We start from the raw sequence: 17,300 nt of genomic DNA, 5'->3' as shown, positions 1-17,300 counted from the left end.
CAGTATCAGTTTGCTCAAGTTCATAGATTATGTTCAGGTAGGAGTCGCCGTCAGAACATGCAGAAATTAAAAAATAAAAGTTTCTGAAAATGACACCTTTATTCAGTAACCGCTCATTGCAATGTTTGACATTAAAATCAGTTTTTTCATACAGTACAGTGCAAAAAAAACCCTTCGCATTCAGACTTGAGGGCAGTCGAGAAGTAAATACAATCATCATCATTATTATTCTCCTATGAGAAGGACGGTTAGAGGATCTGACCAATCAGAGCACAGTATGTGACTAACATGATTAGAACATTAAAGGCCACCGACAGACTGGACAGAATTCATGTTCTCACATTTATGTTTGTAAACACACTCACACCTGTACAAACACTCACACAGCATATAAACAGCATACAAACAGTAATTTCAAAATGCGTTGTAATGCGGACAGTATAAAATAAGTTAATTCAGATAGTTTTTTTAGCAAGTGTGTACATTATCTTCAATGTCAGCAGTAAGTAAACATCGATTACAACAGTTATATTGATGATGGCAGCAAGAGGACAAAACACTTCAGCATCGCTCCACGTCCATCCGGCTCTTCATTGGCACATTTGTGTCCATGCAGGTGGAGGGGGGGGGGGCTAGTGCCCTTCCCTGACTGGCTGATTGGCTGTGAGAGGCAGAAAGGTGCCATCTGTACAGCCTTTGGGGGAGGGGGAGGGGGGGCAGGCTACTGGCTGTGCTTTCTGAGAACATGACGGAGACGCAAATGGAGAGAGACGGTAGCGATAAGGCAGAGAGGAAGAGCTGAGCTCATCTCAGAAGACAAAGATCTTGTCTCTCTGGACGGTGTCAAGGTCGTCGTCCATGGTCAGGAGGACCTAGGAGGGAACGGAAGAAGTGGGGGGGTTTGTCAACAGAGTTTCCTGTCTGCAGATTCCAATGTCAACAATATATTTAAGTTTAAAATGTCACATATATTTTGAGCTGTCAGCTGTCGGGTATTTACTGTACTGGCTGTTATTCACATTCATTGTTCTGAACTGAAAACAACACAAAGCAAACGTGATCATACCAGGAAGGATCCAAACATGGCGATGGAGGAGAGGAAGTGCCAGATGTCGTGGTCGTCAAAGAACGAAAGCAAGATACAGTCCCTGTTGTGCTCACGAGACTCTGCTGGTGTTTTCTGAGTCGGGAGAGAGAAACACACACAAAGTAAACTAATGCCACATTATGTAGGAAATACGTAGTTTGAGAGCCAATATGTACTCTCGCTGGGTGGAAGGCAAAAGGTGTGTAAGGCTAATGCTTCGTCTGTATACGAGTGTGAGTTACTGACCTGCCAGGTGCTGAGACCCTGGAAGAAGAAATACAGTGCAAAGCCCCACACGACGGCTGTGAAGAGAATACACACCAACGGCAGACACTGGATTCTCTCGCCGCTCCGCAGCTACACACACACACACACACACACACACAAAAGAAAAAATAGCTTTAATTATACAAAACATTTCTGCTGTTTCAGAAATCTAAACAAACATATAAACACACACCTTCATAATGATGTAAAAGGCAAAGTAGAGCAGCAGGTTGCAGATGGCGATGGCCAACAGGTAGGAGGCAAAGTCATTGGGTCTCTCTATGAGGCCGTAGGCAGCTCTACAGGGAGGGGGCAGGGAGAGACACAGAGATGATGTCACCAGTCAGTCAGCATGTTTTATTGTCTCCACTGTGGAAGAAACACACGGCGTTTACTTACAGAGACCAGTTGACTATGTTCCCCATTACGAGCAGAACCATGCGGTCCTGTCAGACGGACAGAGGGGGGGAAGATGATTCAGTCAATACAGGACACAGTGATTCTTATACACACCTAGATGTTCTTTACACAACACATTTCTGCTTTTAGCCTGATAACAATAACCTCCAAGCCCCCCCCTCCAAAAAAAGAGACAATAATTTAAGGCAATATTTGTATTTTCCCGTGACATCTGAAGATGTAACTGCATCTCCACTTTCTCCGTATAAACGTAATAAACTCTTAAATACTATGATTTCTTGTTTCTTCACGCCATGACAGCACTTCCTGGTTATTACTCACAATGTACATGGGTCCACTGCACTGTCTGATGGAGTCTGTGTAGACGATGTACACCATCCTGCGCAGGACCCCAGAGTCTGACAAAGACACAGACGAACGTTAGCTGCAGTTGATCGAAACTACCGTGTTGCTGCTACACATTATAACTGATTGTTATGAAGCCACTGCACAGCATCACTGCACAATATACACAGCTAGTGTAAAGAATGGTGTTACCACGGTCTTAAATGTTCCTTTTTCTCTAAAATGACCATGTATGATTTCTATAAAGTGATGCATGCACTTGAATACAACAGAGGGGGAACGTTTAAATAAATCAACCACCACTAATATCAAAACGTTACGATTCCAGAGGCTAAAAGTAGGAGTTTTCATGTTCCTTGCTGTGATCTTACCCAGTCTCCATCGGCCCATGTAGTAGAGCTGTGTGCTGAGGAGGAGAGTGGCCAGAATGTGGATCACTGAGAAAACAATCCAGAAGACTGTGTTTCCTTTCCCAAATACCTGCAAACAGACATGAATAAAGGTCTATTTTGTGCATTTTTGCGTGTTAAACATCACCAAGGCGTGTGTGTGTGTGTGTGTGTGTGTGTGTGTGTGTGTGTGTGTGTGTGTGTGTGTGTGTGTGTGTGTGCATACATACCACGCCCAGCACGGAAAAGAAGATAACTGCAGCCAGGCAGGCGTAGGCAGTGTAAGCACTTGCGTTGATGTCTGGGTGTCTCTTCTGATACAACTTCAACATACACAGTCCAGCGATCATGTACATGAAGGACGTGTCTGCAAAGGAAAACAGAAACATTACAACATTACAACATCATCAACTCTCTCAATAATACAAATGATAGAGTCGGCAACAATCTGTTTCTATTAAACAATGTTGTATGTCATCTCAATGAAACAACAGAAAGCTGAGTGGAGGATGCAAATGTCACATCAAGCTAGTGATTCTGCTACAACAAACACAACAGAGGGCACATGAAGTTAACGCAAGCTGTCTTACCAAACTGGAAGTTGGTGTAGTTGGGACAGACGTGGTAGCAGGCACTGAGCAAGCCCTCCATCATCAGAGCCGTTCCCATGGCATAATACAGGCCAAAGTGCTTTGGGATGCCACATTCCTGGGTTTGAGAGGAAAGTTGAACTAATAAATGTACTGTATATCCCTGGATGTGCATGTATCCTCTCTTCAATACTTCCTATTTCTGATTTATTTATACAAAAAGCTACCTGAAGCTGTGGCTTACGAAGAGCAAAGAGGTGTTGTTATGCACATCACAGAGTAGAGTGTCTAAACAGTAACAAGCCATAGCACAGAAACCACTGTTTTTGTGAGCTAATTCGTCTCACGGTGTGCGTACTGCGCATCTGTCTGTTTGCATGTGTCTTTACCAGCGCGTTGAGATCGTTGCGGACCAGGGCTCGATTGTGGACGATGTCTCTTTTGAGGACGATAAGGAGGAAGAGGAGTCCCAGCATCACGTAACCGAGGTTGCTGAGGATGTTGTTGAACGCACTGTGTACGGCAACAGGTTAACATTCAGTCTTAACACTACTTTAAACACAGGTAAGTGATCTGTTAGCCATACTGCGGTTGTAATGATACATTCAGACACCTAAACAGACACAGACACACACCTTAGAGCTCCCAGGGGGTGGGCACACAGGAAGTTGTAGAAGCAGATGTCCTGGTTTCCTGTCACATTGACGACCTGAAGAACAGAGTGTCAGTTAAGCATCAATCTACAGCGCACATCAGTGTGTTGATGTATTTTATAACTCTTTTCTTATCTTTTCACATCATATCTCATAAATCACAGTCTCGTCGGCGTACCGTCTGATAGGTGATGACCAGCTGGACGACTGGCAGGGCATAAAACACGGCAATAGTAGCAATGTTCCTGGAGAGAAGAAGAATCATTAGACTTGTTCATAATCACGATGACAGGTTTGTTGAAAGGATGCCGTGCTTCATTATTTCACATCTCTCTGTAGATGCTCTAGTAGATGCGGCAATTGCAGAGCATGTGTATAATTTCAGCATTTTTTATATTTCATGACATAATGTCAAAATGGTGACAGAGTGTCATTGACTATAAGCTGGTTAATGAACTGTGGATCTATTTGATCTCGACTGGGATATAAAGGGACCTGTTCTTGTATTGATTTTTGTAATTGATTCAACTCTTCGTGGTATTTGTCAGTCTCGGTGTAACCAGTGTCCTCACCAGAAGTAGATTTGGTATTTCTTGCTGAGGATCCTCTTGTCTTTGCGGGCCAGGTCAGACACACAGAGAAATTTCTGGAACAAGGAGAGGACATTATTACTGATCAAGTACAATGGGCCACAGCAAGGAGCTACATTACAAGCTGATTTGCCATTTACAAAAATCAAAATGAGTCATGTGTATTGAGATGTAGAGACAAGGCGTACCTTCGTGCGGACAATGTTTTTGTCTGAGTCGATGTCGTCCAGCGTGTCGTAGTCATCCTCCTCCACAGAGCTCAGAGACTCCTGCCTGCTTCGCCCGACGCTCTCCAACGATCGCTCTGAAGGAGGGAGGGAAGAGAGGAGAGAGGAGGAGGTCATGGCGGAATAAAGAAAAGATGCTTTTAATTCACTGGAGGGACAATCTGATCAATTAGACGGACGCCTGGATTGAAAAGAATTTCTTTAATGATGCAAAGGTGTTCAAACACACCACACCTTTTAGAATTTCTTTGTAATTTTCAAATAAATTCAACAGAAATATTGGAATGTCATCGGATTAGGGAATCTGGCCACATGCATCAACATCTAAGTCTCATTGATGTATGATTCACACAGTGCTGATTGGTTTGGCGTAACCCTGAACTGATTAGGCCAATTATGCGGCAGTGTGTCACCGATGCGGACGGCTATGTGGTGAAGGTGATTGAGGATTGGGCGACGTTTGAAAGGCTCCTGTCCTGATGAACAAAAGACACACAGAAAACCAGTGAGGGACCAGAGCTGCTCAGAGCACGCCAGGCTGTGGAGACATACTGCAAAGTGACAGTGTTGGGCCAGAAGAAAAAAAAAGTGTGTGTCCATGTTGGCCATACCCAAGTATCCATAGTTGTTGTCAGTTGATGTGGCGCTGTCAGTGATGGCCTCTGAACTGAGCGTGCTGCCGTTGTCAGCTGGAGAAGAAGGTTAAAGGTTATTTAATTCAAATCCCTGCACGAACAAAGACATAACCGAAGCCAGAACTGTCCAACACTCACCAAAGGAGCCATATTCATATGGTGAGGCTGGAGTCTTGCCTGGGGAGATGCAAACAAACACACACTTAAAGTAACTAGCTGGGCATATGTTAACAAAATGCACATACATGAACTAGCACCACTACAACCAACACTCATTAGTATCTTAACGCTACAACACCACTGCAGCTGAGTTGTTAGTACAGCGACACAGACAGGTGAACACATGCAGGGATCCAGTTAGATAACTGGTGCCAGCTCAGACTGCCTGAGTTTTAGTGAATGGGTGAAACTGTGAGTACGGAGCAGTGCAGAGGCTGATTTGTTGTGGAAAGTGGTGACTGCTGCAGTGAGAGTGAATTGTTTAAAACTGTGTCCTGCGGTTTAAAATCATGTCAGCAAACACTGCAGTGAACAGATACAGACTCACACTGAGAGGCAGCCCTGAGCTGAAGAACCACATCAGCAGTGTACACGTTTATCTCAATGATTATCTCCAGGATTTCTTCATGGAACAACTTCTAGTTTATGCTTTTGTTGATCTATCATGTCGTTAGCATTGCCGACTATAATGTATTATACTTATGTGTTTCTTCAGACAACAAACTGTCTAACTGTGAGGAGAAGTACAAGGACACCACTGGGACCAAAACCGGCAAAATAACAGGATGGTAACAGTACTTTACTAATAAGTACTTGTGTATCTGTTTATGATGCAAGCCACACAAGCTCAATTGAGTTACTACACTACAGTCAATCACATCTTTTTATCTTCCTGTCTATGAATGCTGCCTATATGGCAAAAGATATGATAGCATGTGAACTAATGCATGCAGAGCATCTGCAGACAAGCAACACGGTGAGAGCAGAGGGCAACAAGTGCAAGATAGGAGTAACTGTGTCGCTATACCATCTCCGTTCTTCCCGAGCAGAGAGGCTGAACCAATCATTAGCATGAGGGAGAGAGAGTGAAAGACATTCAGTACACACAGACATGTTATATTCCACATAAAAAGCTTAAGAGTTAAATGATTATTATACAGTATATTAAGGGTAGTTTAACATTAAATATACATTGTGGCGTCTACTTTACAGTGCAGGTTCATGACTTTAAGAAAATGGTATGCTCCACACACCCTCTGACGAGCCCCTAATGGGCCAGTCCATCATAGCTAGTTGCTGGGTTACCTGTCTCAGCAGGCGACATGTCAGCTGGATTCTCAAACACCTCTCTCTTCTTCATTCTGCAGAAACAGAGAGGAAAACATGCAAATTAAAATCATTTGTATTCAGTTCTTCTTGTGGTGCAGTTGTATAAATCCAGATTCTTCCATTCCAAACCCCTGAGTTGAAGTGGGACCAATAATATATACAAGTTTTCACATTGTGAACTTGTAACTACTGTTCTTTTTTAGAAAGCATTTAAACTAAACATTTTTTCTGGCCTTTAACCATATTTAACCAAACAAAAACCAATTAAGGTTAATAAAATTGTCAAAGGTGCAAATATCGCAATGCAAAGTTTTACCGCTTGTTTTCCAGACAGGCCATCAGCAAGGTGAGCAGGTAGAAGGAGAGGAAGATGCCCAGACAGAACAGCATGCCCATCACATACACCTCCGCTGTGGAGTGCGAAGACAGATATATTTACTGTAAGCCTATTCACATGCTAATACTGCATGACCTTGGCTGCACTGCATAATGAAATGATACAGCATCATTAACTACAGCTTACAATTGGGTGAGACATAAACAATATGCAGTACGTACCTTACATAAAGACAAAAACCTTTGTTCTCTGTCCAACTTTTCCCACTTTTGGAGAACATAAATTTTATCTATAACTTTTGGGAACCTGGAAAGATGCTTACTTTCCCCACAGTTGCATGGTTCATATTGCTGACATTCACCAAAGAAGCTTCTACTGCAACAACACAATCATGAACCTGATGATAGCTGAATAGGTATGTTAGCTTTTTAACAGTTTAAGTCCAATTTGGAGCAAGCTCTTCAGTGTACAACAAATCCACAAGGGTTATTCCTCAGTCCAAACTGTTCATATTTGTAAACATGTGACTTACAGTTGATAGCAGGGGAGACGATCACATCAATGACCTTGCTGCGGTTGCCTGCGTCGATCAGCTCATCAGGACGGAGAGGGTAGAAGCGCAGCGGACCACCGCATGCCTCGTCCTCTGTTTTTACCACTACCACCACATAGAAACTGTTGCTGGGGAAATCTTTCCTCTAGATGACAGACAGAGACATTAGAAGACATGATATGACTCTGCAGGTGTGGTAATGGGGTGGGCGGTATCAACGTATGTGACTGTGTGGTCAAACACTACCTGCACAGTGATTGCGCCTTTTTTGGTCATAGTCTGGTACATCCCAATGAAGGCCACATTGTTGTCAAGGTCATAGACAGGGCACTGAAGAGAGAGACAGAGACAGAGAGAGAGAGAGAGAGAGAGAGAGAGAGATCTCAGTTCAATCTTCTCAGAACACCATGAACTGACACTGTTACAATGAACTAAATTATGCCCTCATGTGGCCCAAGAGTGTTACTGCGGGCTGACCACAATACCAGGGGCCACTTGAGGACAGCAACTGTCTGGTTTGAGGGGATGGGGAGGTGGAATAATTGTACCTGGATGTCCTGGATGGACATAACGGAGCAGGGAAAGTTCATGTCTGAGTTGACCTTGACGATCACAGTGTCCATCCCATCAGGGAAGACATACTTGAAGTACTGAGAGAAAGGGCAAGGGAAAGAAAAGATAAGTCAGGAAGGGAGTAAGCAGAGGGGATCAGATTGGAAAACATCAACCTTTTTTCTGTTTCCCATCTTTCATCACTATCTAATTTACGTATGTAGGAGGATGTGATCATTTCCACGACAAAAAGCACAACATGATGAAACAAAAGTAGATAAACTGAAGTACTGGGTGACCGTCACGACTGATGCACAATTGATTACAAGGTTTATCTGAGAGGTGCTACAAGAGGCCGAAAAGAAAACACAGGTCATGAGTTGAAAAGCAGAAATGACAAAAAACAATGTCGCTGCATGTTGAATTATTGTGTAATATCTGAAATTTACTCCATTCTTACCATCAGTTTTCACTTCCACTTTTTCCTCAGCTTCTCTCATTCTTCCCATCATCTGTGTCCTCCACCCCCATCCCTATTCTCACCCTGTCTTCTATTTACATTGCTGTTATTTAACTTCCTTGTTGTACAAGAGCACTTAGTGCCATGCTTCTAAACACACAAAGCTCAATATCGAGGTGTATACCTGAGGTTGGGATGGTGACGCCGTGAAGCTGAATTTCTTGTCTGTCCTGTAATCAAGGCGACAATAACATGTCAGACATACCAGAAAGTTACTTGTCACAAAACCAAATTCAGGCAGCTTCTGCACAGTGTGTTTGTGTGACTATATCAGATATCACTCACTGCAGGGTGAAGCTTTCAACGCGGCTGATCCTGAGCTGGTAGTTTGTACCCTGGCTGGACAGGGTGGACACGTCCACAAAGAAGTACTGGGTCTCGGACGCGGCCCGGGTCGGAGGCTGGCACAATGTCCGGCCCACATGATCGTAAGGGTACTTCCTCTGGTAGCTGAAGAACAAGAGTGCTCAAGTTCCCATTCAAAAGGTTAATGTAATTTTGCAATTACATTAGTAATACATACAGAAAATAAATGATATGTAGTATTATTATATTTATTGAAAGCTCCTTTCCGTTGTATAGGATAGGCAGACACAGAGTAATGTAGACGAAGAAAGAAATCAAAGCAAAAATATGGACTTGTTACATGATAAGGAGGGAAATTATTCTATTAGGTTCTTCAATGTTATAGGAGTATACTACATTCTCAAGGATTGCTGGTTCAGAATCAGATGACCTAACTAGATAATGCATAGTCAATCCTCTCTGAGCAAAATCAATGAAAAAACAGCTCTAGCATATGTTGCTAAATGCAAATGGCGTAGCTCAAAACATGGAAGTGAATTCTTGTAAAGACAGGATTTGACAGAACCTCCGCAGAACAGAAGTAAACAAAGTCTGACTAAATCAGATAAATCAGAGATAGCTCGTTTACAGTAAGCTGGGCTCCTGGTGGATTTCAGAGGGGGAAGTGAAAGTCCAAGGCTCATTAGTGATCTGCTACAACATGTGGTCCACATGACTGCATATGCAAGACTATGACCAAGTCATTCTGGTGTTGCACAACCACAAAGACTCCCACTCCGATCACATCACAGATGGACTGTTGGCCAATGGTTGATAAACAGCTCAACTTTTAACCTGTCATAAAGCTCCACCTGTTTAAGTGAGGTTACAAAAGCTGCGTGCCCCACAACCACTGAGGTCCAATCCAGATAATAGTAAAGGCTGTAAGTTTGGTTGTTTCCTCCCCACAAAGTACATCCACAGCTGGCTTTAATGCTTACACCCATCCAGAAAAGAAATCAACAACTAGCAAATGTCGAAATACAACTATTACATCTCCAAATGAGAGACATTCCTAAAAAGCAGCACTTCCTGGAATAAATCTGACCCTGGATCTCAGTGTTGTTCAGACTTGCCTTATAGTCCACTTTCAATTGATTTGGTCAGTTTAGGCATTGTGACAGTATGTCATGACATACAGCTAAATCTGTACTTGTGCCTATCTTGTTCCTTTTACTGTCTAATTCTCTAAGGAGAAGTGTGCAGATTAAATTCCATTTGAATTCCATATGTATTTAGGAAAGTGTATGTGGCAAAATATGAGACACCTCAAAGGAGCAAGGGACCAAAACACAATCAACACGAGTTTCTTTTCAGCTGATTTTGAAAGAAAACATAAGATCATAACTTCTGGATGAGTCCAGTTCCCAACTGGTCATACTCACAGGCCTCTTAGTATGAGAGGGACTTGAAAAGACAGCACAGCTTGCTTCTGCCGTACCACAAACAGGATAGGACTCTCCAAACCCTGCGACAACACATCCACAGACACGCGCACTCCCTCCGTCTGAAACCCCCAAAAAGGAAAAAGATCATATTACACTCCATATTACTCAACGTGAATAAGTGGAAAAACAAATCTAATAGTCTGCCGATTAAAACTCACCTTATTCCTGGAGATAGTGTGATTGAAAGCATAGATGGTCTGGTTTTCACTTGTAACCGTGTCATTATAGGTGACATCAAACTCTGCATCCTTCTGAATCACATTTTTGGTCCCCCCCACCGCCCCACTGCTGCAAGCAAACTGGGTGACACATAACCAGAGCAGGGTTGCCAATCCTGACCGGATCCAACGAGGAGCAGGTCCGGGGTAGTTTTTATGTCGAGATTTCCAGCAACTCCTTAACACCATTTTGTCTGACACCGTCTTCCTAAACTGGAAACTAATACCTAACGTTACTGTAGCCGGTGCGGCGATACTAATGAAAACTCCACCCCATTCAACAATCACTCGGATAGCAAGCTGGCTCGCGTAACTGTGCCACTTCCAGCAATAACCAACAATAACAACAGCTGCTAACTGACAAGCTAAAGAGACAGCGGGGTGTTTACATTAGCTAAAGACTCGGTCCTCGTCCTATTGACATCCGTAACAAACTCTGTGATGTCCGCGATGCAAGTTTCAAGACAACAAGATGATGCGACATTCAATTCCTCTTCACCAGAAACGCAAAATCTAGCAGGCTGCTAGCTAGCTGTGCTAGCGTTAGCGTTGTATGTCCGTACGCTGGTCGGCCAGCTCCATGTTTTGATATCGGAGTTCAGTTCCAGCGTCGCGGACCGTGTCAAAAATAAAACAGCACCAAGTGTTTTTTCAAGTCTGTCCGATGTGAGCGGTTGTCAAGGCCTTTATTGGCGTCGCCGCAGCATTGTACAAGACTTCTCGTGCGGAGGGTGAAGAGATTCGGTGTGTTTACAGTGTGAAAAATGTGTATCAACAGCGCCCCCTCCACGCTCAGACAGTAAACAAACCCAGTGCGACGTCATGACGTCACGTCGCTGCCCTCTACTATTCAAATGAACAGTCCTGGGGTAGAAATGATTTTTATCAATAGGGAAATGATTATTAATGTGCAGAATGATATATTTGATGTGATGTTGTACCTTGTAGTTCATGTGGCGGATATTATCTGTATAAATCAGTTGCTGGTCATTTAGTAGATAAAAGTATTTTCATATTGGCACAGATTTTGGTTAGGTCTGTTATCGCTTTATAACAAAATACTAATCGGTTGAAAGCATGGAACAGTCTACCAGGGGGTCCTGGGGCAAAATAAGCTGTTGGGCCCCATCGACTCTTCTCTCTCTGTGTATTAGCCTCCAGGTACTCTTCAAGTACAGAGCACAAAAGGCAACTTTATTATATTTTGCTTAGAGCCCCAGAAACCAACCAGTACTCCTATGTCCTCGAGTACTTCCTGACCCCATGGTTTTCTGTATGTCAATTGGTCTGTTTAAACACAAATTTATTTATGAATTATATGAATGCGTCTCCTCAAAACTAGATTTTAACACAGGGCAGATCTACAATCCTGTGCCAATCTACAATCCAGTGCCTAGAGTTTATATAATGCAGGGTCTGTCTTTAGGGATATATCAGTTCAGCTGATTTAATAGTGCCCATACCAAAAGAACATTTCAGTTAATCAAATCACCTCAAACAAATTGACCTATAGTGAACCTGGTTCTTTCTAGGCCCCTGGAGTTGAGACGCAGGGCAGCCTTGCTTTGCTCTGCTCAGTTGCTAATCCAGTTTTGAGTAACAGGATGCAGGAACTCCTCTCTACCATGGAGGGGTGCTGTCTACAACCTCTTGACGCGACCATAGAAAAGAATAGAAGAATTGTATTTTCCCCACATACTACAGCTCCCTTACAAAACAGCCTATTCTAACGCATTTCTGCATAACAGGTCAGAATAAACAGCAGCATGATATGAAATCATTAAATTAACAATGTTGTTGAATTTAAATAATAGATTTTAGGTTTTGGTCGTTGTTTTCAACTATGCATGTGTATTTCACATACTAGACTGGACACAGCAGTACATACCTCTTCATATTGGATCGTCGACTTTAATACAAAATAATGAAAATTATATATAGATAAATAAATAAATCTGTTTTTCACTTTAACAGGACCAGAGAGGTGACTGTGGTAGATGCTTTCAATGCCCAGTGTCTGACAAAGGACAGCACACAATATGAAAAGGCCCAGAAAAGAAAATGTATATGTAATATGCAAATAAAGTACTTTTTTGAAATGTGCTTAATGCTGTAGGAGAAAAAAATATGTTCTTAGTTCCAACTGCACCTGTGTAGTAGAACTGCAGTTGTAGTAGCCTAGAAGTGTGTGCTATGTGTCCAGTAATACATGTTGGTAAAGGTTCAGAGTCTTGGGGTCATGGAAGCTATTGAAAGAAAATCATGAATTTTCCATAAGAATATTGTCATGAAATAGAAGAAGCACTAAAATCCATTAAGAAGAGGTAGCATATGTCCTATGTGTCCAATGTAGTAAATCTTTTTGGTACTGAGTGACATTACATGGAAGCTTTTGAAAAAACTGCCATTATTTTCTGTCAAAAATATTTATGTAAAATAAAAGAACTAGCCTACACATTAGCAATCAAAATGTATAAATAAAACAGTGTGTACGAACAGTATAAATGGCCGTGGTTTGTCTGGACCTCGTCAGAATGAACAGATCCTTTGTGAAAATGTGTCATAACGTCAGTTATGTGTATTTGAACACTATGATAGAGTGAAATTGTGGCTTGAGAATGTCTGTTTTCCTCAACTTGATAATTTGAATATGTCATTGTAATGTTAGAGCGGCGTATACCTTTAAATCCTCATCATAAAGCCTGATCATACATAGTGCAGCAGTTTGCAAGGAATCACTGAATCATGGGAACCAGAGTGATAATGCGCACTTCTTTGTCGCCAAGGCAACCACAATACGTTTCTGTGGATGAAGTCATTTGTTACGCTGATCGTTACCATGGTTACAACCTAGAGAGGGCGCTGCGGAGGAGCGTTCCACGTAAAATGACGCAGGGCGGGGGCGTGCCCGCGATGCGCGCTGCGCAAGGCTGCTTGTTGTTCCCGCAGAGAGGCGAGAAGATGGCGGCCGTGTCAAGCGGAGGTGCTGCTGGGTCCGCTGCGGCCGGGATTACGCACTCTGCCCGACCGACCCACGCAGGCATGGGCTCCCAGAACCGAGCCCAGCCATCCTCCGGGATCAGCCACTCCAGTCGTACCAGCACGGCCACTGGGTGCATCACCAATCCTGGCCACACTTCGGCCACCAGGCCCCCCCCAGCCCGAGTGGGCCACTACGAAATCGAGCGGACCATCGGCAAGGGAAATTTCGCGGTTGTTAAACTAGCCACACACATCATTACCAAAGCAAAGGTAAGACGACTGATGTCCAAGCGTTAGAGGTGAACAATTACAAGTTGTCATTGTTTTATTTCAAGCCTTTTCGACCATGTACTCAGGATGACGCTGGGGCCTTCAGGCTCTGGAGACACAACGGCCAGCCCGCTTTGGTGACACCGCTGCTTGGTGTTGGGGGGGTCCGTTCGACACGGGGCATCACCTCTAACTACTGGACACAAACACATTAACCACAAGATAAATCTGTTTCCACATATATTAACTAGTAGTATTTTTAAGGAAAGCTAGAAAGGCCTGAGGTTAATGTGTGGCAAAGCGCAGAGGACGGAGAGAAGGGTATTGACGAAGATGAAAAAGAGGAGACACAGAACGTTCCGACTGTAGTAGCTAGCTTAGCTTACTAGCTAATTAGCTAGCTGTTTGGCTAGATACAGATATCTTTCAGACAGATGCCAACACACAAGGTTAAAAGTTTGCAGCACGCTATTGGATAACTTTAAATTAACAATGAACTTCCGAAGTTGGTAGGTGTATGTTGCCCAAGTATTGATAGCTCTCTATGAAATTCAACGTAAAAGTACCAACGAAAAGCCGACTATGGCAGAGTCGCTAGCTTGACAGAGAACGATTTTAAATAAACAAACCACTTTCCTTTTGTCATTTTGCGCCAGGAAAGTTTCTCACATCTTTTTAGTCAAATACAACGAATTTGTGGTGATGTAACTTAACCAATTTGTCAAAGCTGTATTTCACTTTAGTGTAACCTGTTTTTTGGTATTTATATATCCCAGCTAATATCTAGATGACATTTCCATGAATCCTCCTCAACAAGAAAACATTGACATGGCAAAATTAGTGGTTTCAAAACTGCCACCGCACACTTTGAGTGTACGCAGATGCTTTTGCACCAGGTAGCAGTATACTGGATGATTGACACCTTCACTAGCAGACACTGTTATCAACAAATTATGTTCATGCAAAACACAGAACAAGTCAGCCCTGTGCTGCAAATCTATAACTCTGGTCATGACACTTAACATTGTACCAAGGCATTTTTTTTATAAATGGATCTGTTAGTGTTTGTTACAGACAGAAGGCTTGGACCTTTTAGGGTAGGAAGGGAAAGTTTGGGGCATTACAAGAGGAAGGGATAGTTTATTCCAAGTAGTGTTTTTCTATTGTGCTGACCTACTGGATCAGGTTCCTCAATGTTTCAAAGCTTTATTTGCCTGTGAGCAGTCTGTTGTCACTCCCAATATGTTGGCTGTATCTTCTTGGCTGGCATGGTAGTGTAAGCCCAAAAGGGCCAAAACAAATCTGAAAGCCTCAGTTGGTGCATTTGACAACCGCAGCATCAGTAAGATTTCTGCTAAGAAACACTTTGATTTCCAGCCTATTGGAAAGTTTCTATTCAGGACCATACTTACAATACGGTGACATGAGAAAGCCTTCCTCTGATGATATGACTATTGTGATCAGTATGCACATCCCTTATGATGGATGCTGGGGTTGAACACTCACAACAAATAGGGGTAGATGAAGCCTAAACTTACAGACAGCTCCCGCAATATAATTTTTTCTTTACCTGGTGAAGAGCCTGTAATTCTGATGGAACAAATAAAGGTGTGTCAAGGCAGCTGAGTGTGCAGATTTACCTCTATGCCCTTGTTGACATACACACAGACGGGCAGACACGAGTCATTTGGGTGCTTTGCGCCACATAGCCCAGAGAACCTTCCATTTAGTTTCATGAGGCCAATATAAACTGGGGTCAGTGATGGCCATGTAGTATTTTTCAACACTGCAGACTTCTCTTTAAGCACCTCAACTGTTGATATGACTATAATGTAATTTACAGACTAGTAGGTATGGGAGCAGTGTCTTCAGTCTTAGTAATACAAAGACAGTACAGTAGCAACATTATAGTGTGAGATTGATGAGCTGGTTGTGAAGCTCCTTGTGTGTGAGCCTATGCTTGCCTGTATGTGTGTGTGTGTGTGTGGCTGTCTGACCGAGTATGAGAGACAGACAGAGGACAAAATTACAGTGGAACATGGACTGACAGAATGAAAGAGATGCCTTGTCTGTTGTCTGTTGATGGTGGTCACAGACAGACCAGTCAGCTCATGATTTTCATCAACTAGCTCAGGGTTTCAGCACCCCCAGTTGTTCATGAATATCAGAAGAATAGGAGTGTGCTTTTACATGCCTGTGGATATCATGAATATGGATATGATGATCAGTCATCAGATGAAATGCGCTTCGGAGCCCTGTTTTATGGCCTAGGTTTTATAACGATCCAACGAGAAATGCTTACTCGTCAAAAATAGCCTAACAACTCTCTCCGTTGTTAGATGGAGCTGGATGGTATCCTGCAGTGCAGTCACACAGAAGAGGACCTGGTTATTTATACTTGGTAGCTTAGAAGCCCAGAAAGGGATGGTCCCTTTCTATGCCTCATTTGCTCTCTGTTGTTTTGTAAAACATAGAACATTCAACAGGCAATTTGTTTAGTTTATTTCTCCAATATACACACAACCATTTCAACCATGTATTTTGCAAATTCTTGTGGAGCCGGTCAGTGTGCTGCACCTGGATGTTGCAAAAGTGAAAGTTCATCTCCTCTTGACAAAGGCAAACTAGTGAAGTGGAAGTCAAAACAGGAGTTTTGATACTCTCACACAGTGTATCAGGAGTTTTGATACTCTCACACAGTGATCACGCTTTGATTGCTGTGTTGATAAATGTTGATTTCAATGTTCAGTCTCTCCATAAACTTTATTGCTGGTCATGACACTTCAACAAGGGCCGTACATTTTCTTTTAGCTCTGGGTGACATTTTAAACAACTCGTTTTAGGTGTAGCTCTAACACTTACTGCTGTACACATTTAGGGACTTGATAGACTATGACCAAACGATTATATTGCTTGTGATATTTGGGATTTTGTTTTCAGTTATTGCAGCAGCACCAACAGCCAATTTGTCCTCTTTGATTTCCATTTTTGCAGCCTAGATTAATATACAGGAATAGCTGTCATTTTAGGTGCAGCCAGTGTGAAAAATGTCAGCACATAAACATTTAAACTAATTGAGTTAGCAAAGAATATATTGTTTGACATGGTGAATACATGCATTACAATACAGTGTTGCCAATGATAAATATTAAGAAGTAATGATAGATATTATTAAACAATTTATATGATATGATTTTATTATCAATTAATCTGTTGGTTATTTTTTCTTTTAATCAAATCAATGAATTGTTTAGTGTATAAAATATCAGAAAATAGGGCACAAATGCACATCACAGCTTCCCAAAGCCCAAAGTGACATCTTCAAATAGATTTCATCGTCTGACCAAAACAAATATATTTAATTTCTAATGATATGAAACTGAGATACACAGTAAATCCTCACAGCTGTAACTAGCAAATGTTTGACATTTTTAATTATAAAGAGATTACTAAAATTGTTGGGTGTTGCAGTTTGAATTCCAAGTCTGTTTCCATTCTTAAATGTAATCTAGTCAAAGCCAGTGTTGTTTATCTCCACCACTC

At 42.4% G+C, this 17,300-nt stretch overlaps 2 protein-coding genes across 4 annotated transcripts in view; one reads left to right on the top strand and one right to left on the bottom strand.

Moving 5' to 3' along the window:
* Nucleotides 1-80: 80 nt before the first annotated feature.
* Nucleotides 81-10,731, bottom strand: sidt2 (SID1 transmembrane family, member 2). Of its 3 annotated transcripts, none has more exons than XM_070905603.1 (27): nucleotides 10,446-10,731; nucleotides 10,225-10,346; nucleotides 8,780-8,944; nucleotides 8,619-8,664; nucleotides 7,971-8,072; nucleotides 7,669-7,752; nucleotides 7,402-7,567; nucleotides 6,849-6,942; nucleotides 6,509-6,564; nucleotides 6,231-6,257; nucleotides 5,342-5,380; nucleotides 5,180-5,257; nucleotides 4,982-5,044; nucleotides 4,530-4,645; nucleotides 4,324-4,397; nucleotides 3,930-3,996; nucleotides 3,734-3,807; nucleotides 3,488-3,611; nucleotides 3,099-3,216; nucleotides 2,739-2,875; nucleotides 2,491-2,599; nucleotides 2,096-2,172; nucleotides 1,754-1,800; nucleotides 1,548-1,653; nucleotides 1,334-1,444; nucleotides 1,067-1,180; nucleotides 81-872 (listed from the first exon to the last, which is right to left on the bottom strand). In XM_070905603.1, the coding sequence occupies exons 1-27, from the start codon at nucleotides 10,692-10,694 to the stop codon at nucleotides 810-812; spliced, it is 2,628 nt and encodes an 875-aa protein (XP_070761704.1). In that variant the 5' UTR covers nucleotides 10,695-10,731; the 3' UTR covers nucleotides 81-809. The 3 variants fall into 3 exon arrangements, with proteins under 3 accessions (XP_070761704.1, XP_070761706.1, XP_070761705.1); XM_070905605.1 differs by having other exon boundaries at nucleotides 5,342-5,384; nucleotides 6,241-6,257; XM_070905604.1 differs by lacking the exon at nucleotides 4,982-5,044.
* A 2,735-nt stretch (nucleotides 10,732-13,466) lies between these two features.
* sik3 (SIK family kinase 3) overlaps nucleotides 13,467-17,300 on the top strand; it is a 28,581-nt gene continuing 24,747 nt past the window's right edge. The window contains exon 1 of the mRNA XM_070905543.1: nucleotides 13,467-13,757. Within this exon, the coding sequence (XP_070761644.1) occupies nucleotides 13,467-13,757 (291 nt within the window). The remainder of the gene's footprint in view (nucleotides 13,758-17,300) is intronic.

The sequence above is a fragment of the Enoplosus armatus genome, chromosome 5 (genome assembly GCF_043641665.1).
Source record: "Enoplosus armatus isolate fEnoArm2 chromosome 5, fEnoArm2.hap1, whole genome shotgun sequence".
Lineage (NCBI taxonomy): Eukaryota > Metazoa > Chordata > Actinopteri > Centrarchiformes > Enoplosidae > Enoplosus > Enoplosus armatus.
The sequence above is the reverse complement of the archived record's forward strand: the minus strand, read 5'-3'. Positions and strand labels throughout refer to the sequence as shown.